This window comes from Dendrobium catenatum, unplaced genomic scaffold (assembly GCF_001605985.2).
Source record: "Dendrobium catenatum unplaced genomic scaffold, ASM160598v2 fragScaff_scaffold_1347, whole genome shotgun sequence".
Classification (NCBI taxonomy): domain Eukaryota; kingdom Viridiplantae; phylum Streptophyta; class Magnoliopsida; order Asparagales; family Orchidaceae; genus Dendrobium; species Dendrobium catenatum.
The window spans coordinates 1,015,004-1,018,842 of record NW_021319809.1 but is presented as its reverse complement, the minus strand read 5'-3'; the positions used below and the strand labels follow the sequence as shown (position 1 = coordinate 1,018,842).

Below are 3,839 nucleotides of genomic sequence, written 5' to 3'. Positions count from 1 at the left end.
CTCGGTTTTGCTTCGGGTTGATTCAGTTTATCCGAACCCTTAACCTTATTTTGGTTGGGACAATAATGTGATTTGAGGTAAATTTTTTAATTTTTGGCATCTGTGATAATGTGATGTCTTCAAATGATCATTTTTTTAATATTATGTTTTTTTTTCTTTATATGATAGCGTTTTATGGTGTCGAATGTTGTCTATTAAAAGAGAAGCATAATACTGAGTCAAGTGTTGCAGAGATGAGGATGCTGAGGTGGATGAGTGGCTTTACCCTTATAGATAGGATACGAAATGAGCATACAGATGAAAAGGTTGGAGTAGCTCCAGTGGAAGATAAGATTAGAGAGAGTCGTCTTAGATGGTTTGGTCACATAAAACGGCGGCCTTCTGATGACCCTTTTAGGAAAGTAGGGGTAGTATATTTGACTTATGTTAAGACTTGGTTAGAAAATATTAGAAATGATTTTTCTTTATTAGATTTAAATTAGAATTTGATTTTTAACATAACATAATGGAGAAAAAGTATTCATGTAGCTGACCCCATGTCTTGTTGTTTTTGTTGTGTTTATATGATAGTGCTATGGACCTACTAATTGGCTTTGGATGAAGATATCACCATATTGAGTGAAGTTTGCTTTGATTGGAATGATATTATTTTGGGGTGTTAATTCGGGTCAACGGGTTGGGTTTGGGTCCAACTTGAGTTGACCCTAGTGTAAACAAGTTGACCCGAATATTATATGTTTAACTAGACGTGTCAGGATATACAACATGGACTCGACCCGTGCAGGTTGTTGTGTTGACCCGACCCGCGAACTCGAACCGATATGGATTTCCTTTTATTAGCGTAGTCGTTGAGCCGTGCCGCATAGGGAATTAAGGTCTGGGCCTGGGCGAACAGAGGGGGTGACCGGTGAGGTTGCATTTGCATGTGAGGTGAATTGTCGTAGGCTGGAGGATTCTGGAGTCGGGATGTGGGCAGTGAATTGGTCAGGCTGCAAGTGAGGCCGGGCGAGGAGGGTAGGAGGTGACAGGGCGGGGTGGTGCTGGTTGGCTGGAGGCGTTGGGGCGGGGTCGAGGGTCGGCAGTCGACCATGCAGACATGCGGTCTGTGGCGACTAGGCTAGGCAGACATGAGTATGAGTCATGACACTAGGCCAAGGTTGCGACTCACGAGTTAGTCAGGTTGACCCACAAGTTTTCGAGTCAATCCGAACCCGACTCGTTTTTCATACCGGTCAAAAATCTGAACCCGAGCCCGACCTATTATATAAATGGGTTGACCCAAACCTGAATTTTTTTGGATCGGGTTTCAGGTACTTAGAGGTCAACCTTGCAATTTATAGAAGATTTACCTTACCCTCCATTGTCAGGACATGCAAGGAATAAAACATTTTCTGTGCTTTAAGCCACTTGTTTTTAGCATCCAATGTTTGACAAATATTTATAGTTATATGCAAATAAAAATGAATAATTAAAAGAGTGAAGAGCACGAAAACTTTGCTTAAATATCCATAAGCAAGCAAGGGGTGGTTATGGTACAGTAAAAAAAATGATGGAAAGTAGAAAGATGAAACGATGGATTTGTTTGAGATGATTTTTTTATTGTTTTTTAAAATAATTTTTAGATAAAAAATTAAAAAATTGCTTTAACAAACAGTAAAAAAAATCGTCCCAAATAATTTTTGTAAAATATCTACCATTATGATTTCTTTAGACCAGTAGACACTAATAATCCTGTAGATGAGGTATATATGTTCACTGCTTTGCGTTGGCATTGGAGAGCAATAGCTGAAATAGTTCATCTACGTAGCTTTTGAATCATATAATAATTGCCACAAAGACAGTCTTCATGCATTAACAGCAGCTGCTCTGCAATCTGTATTGTATTACATGGAACAAAAGAAAATAAAAATAAACATAAATAAATAGAATTTTAGGTTACCGACTGTATAATTGGTATAAAAAATCATCTCTTTATTTTATATAAACAAAAGAGAAATTTAATATATCTAAACGAAATTTTAAATTTTCATTTAAATTTGATAAAGAAATATCATTTCTAATCTTTTATAATCAAGTCCTTTTAAGTCTAGTTCTATCTTTTTTAGCATAAGTCAAAATTTAATATATCTACCTCATAATCATATCATCAGAAGCTGCCGTTTTATAAAATAGAACTTAAAGATATCATATGCAAATAAAGGAAAATAAACATAGAAAGTGATAAACACATTTTGAAAATTGTCAATCATGGAAATAAATCTCATTAAGTTTCCAATCGATTTTTGCAACAAATCATCAGTCATCATGATCTACCAGCATGCATTTTCTTCTTAGAAGAATAAATTCATGAATAATTTCTCTTCCCATTCTATTTATCTCAAAATAGATCCAATGACTTCAACGCTCATCATATTAAAAAGATTTGATCAGAATATCGTTGAATAATTTTTTTCTTATAAAAATAAATTCATGAAGATTTTCTCTTCCCATTTGAAGAATAAACAGCAAGAAAGCTGTCCCAAGCTATATCTGATATTGAAATTCAATTCAAATTTATGTATCAGTTTCTCAACTTAAATTAGAAAGGAAACCTTTGGATTGGCAGAACCACGAGAGAAGGTTTCTCAACTTAAATTAGAAAGGAAACCTTTGGATTGGCAGAACCACGAGAGAAGGGTTGCGGCGAGCTCATCGCACTTGCTTCTGGAATCGAGCCCGCCACACTCGTGCCGGACCGCCATCTGAAGCGCCGACCATTGGGAGAGGACGAGAGATATTCCCTCCTGCAAAACCTCCTTCGATTCCAGCGACATCGCTGAAGATCTCTCTACGCAGCCGCCGAAATCCATTGATCGGATCGGCTCGGCTCACGGTTTCTGTCGGAAATTCTAGCTCTCGCCGCCGGTATTGTGCGCCGCGCAACGTAGCAGCAGCTGCATTTTTGTATAAAAGGGGAGGAGAACGGGGAGGAAGAAGACGGGTTTCCCGCATTAACATTTATATAATAAAAACCTATACTTTGAAAATTATTAAATAATTAATAAAAATAATAATTATTTTTTTTGGGAATAATTGGGGCCTAAGCCCATCTATTAAATAACAAAAAGGTTACATGTAGAAGGTGATTACAAGAAATAAAAATTCTACATAAGCAAAAACAAAACCTTATGTAAAAAGAGGAAGAAAAAACCCCAACTATACCACCCTTTCAGCCAAAATTACATGTAAGGAAAAAACAAAGCTAAGCCTATCAGCAATACAAAGAAAGGCAAAAAAGAAGTATTGAGCCGCTCCAATGGAGGCAAAAACATCTGAATCCAGCAACCGGAAGCCCAATCCTTCATCTATACCGAGAGAGGATACTGGAGCACCTGAAATGACAGAAGAGTAGCCGAACAGTAACAGCAACAATAGATTTGAACCAAAAACAGAGGAGCTTGATCCAGAAACTCTTAAACCAGGACTCAGAAAATTTTAGAGAGGCTAAACCCCTGGTTGCCCGAAGGCCATCCAAGAGGTGGTAAATCGTTGTGCAACAGTTTGGAGCTTCATCATTGTCCTGGTTAATAAACCAATCCGTCCAGACCATAACCTCCCAATCAACGCATGAAATCCATCCATCTATATTCTCCAGGATCACAATAAAATTGCCATAGCAAGCAACAGAATAAAGGATAACAGCCACAAAATTTACATAATATATCCAGAGCTTCGAACAAGGCCTCACCCAGTGAATAAGAAACGCAGCCACAGAAACATCATCCACAATTAACCCCAAAAAGATACACCCATCCAAACCATACCGCGTGATAGAAACCATTTTTAGAAATTCTCCAACA

At 37.6% G+C, this 3,839-nt stretch overlaps 1 protein-coding gene across 1 annotated transcript; it reads right to left on the bottom strand.

The window, feature by feature from the left end:
* Positions 1 to 1,795: 1,795 nt before the first annotated feature.
* Positions 1,796 to 2,948, bottom strand: LOC110108026. The gene is made up of 3 exons (XM_028699599.1): positions 2,630 to 2,948; positions 2,504 to 2,529; positions 1,796 to 1,873 (listed from the first exon to the last, which is right to left on the bottom strand). Exons 1-3 carry the CDS (start codon positions 2,847 to 2,849, stop codon positions 1,796 to 1,798), a joined length of 324 nt encoding a protein of 107 aa, XP_028555432.1. The 5' UTR covers positions 2,850 to 2,948.
* Positions 2,949 to 3,839: the final 891 nt, after the last annotated feature.

Excerpts from the sequence above, each read along its gene's own strand:
- LOC110108026 (XM_028699599.1), bottom strand. The coding sequence starts at position 2,849 with ATGGATTTCGGCGGCTGCGTAGAGAGATCTTCAGCGATGTCGCTGGAA. Across the intron at positions 2,530-2,629 it reads AGGTTTCCTTTCTAATTTAA|ATATAGCTTGGGACAGCTTT; the intron begins GTTGAGAAACCT and ends TTTCAATATCAG. Across the intron at positions 1,874-2,503 it reads CTTGGGACAGCTTTCTTGCT|ATTGCAGAGCAGCTGCTGTT; the intron begins GTTTATTCTTCA and ends AATACAATACAG.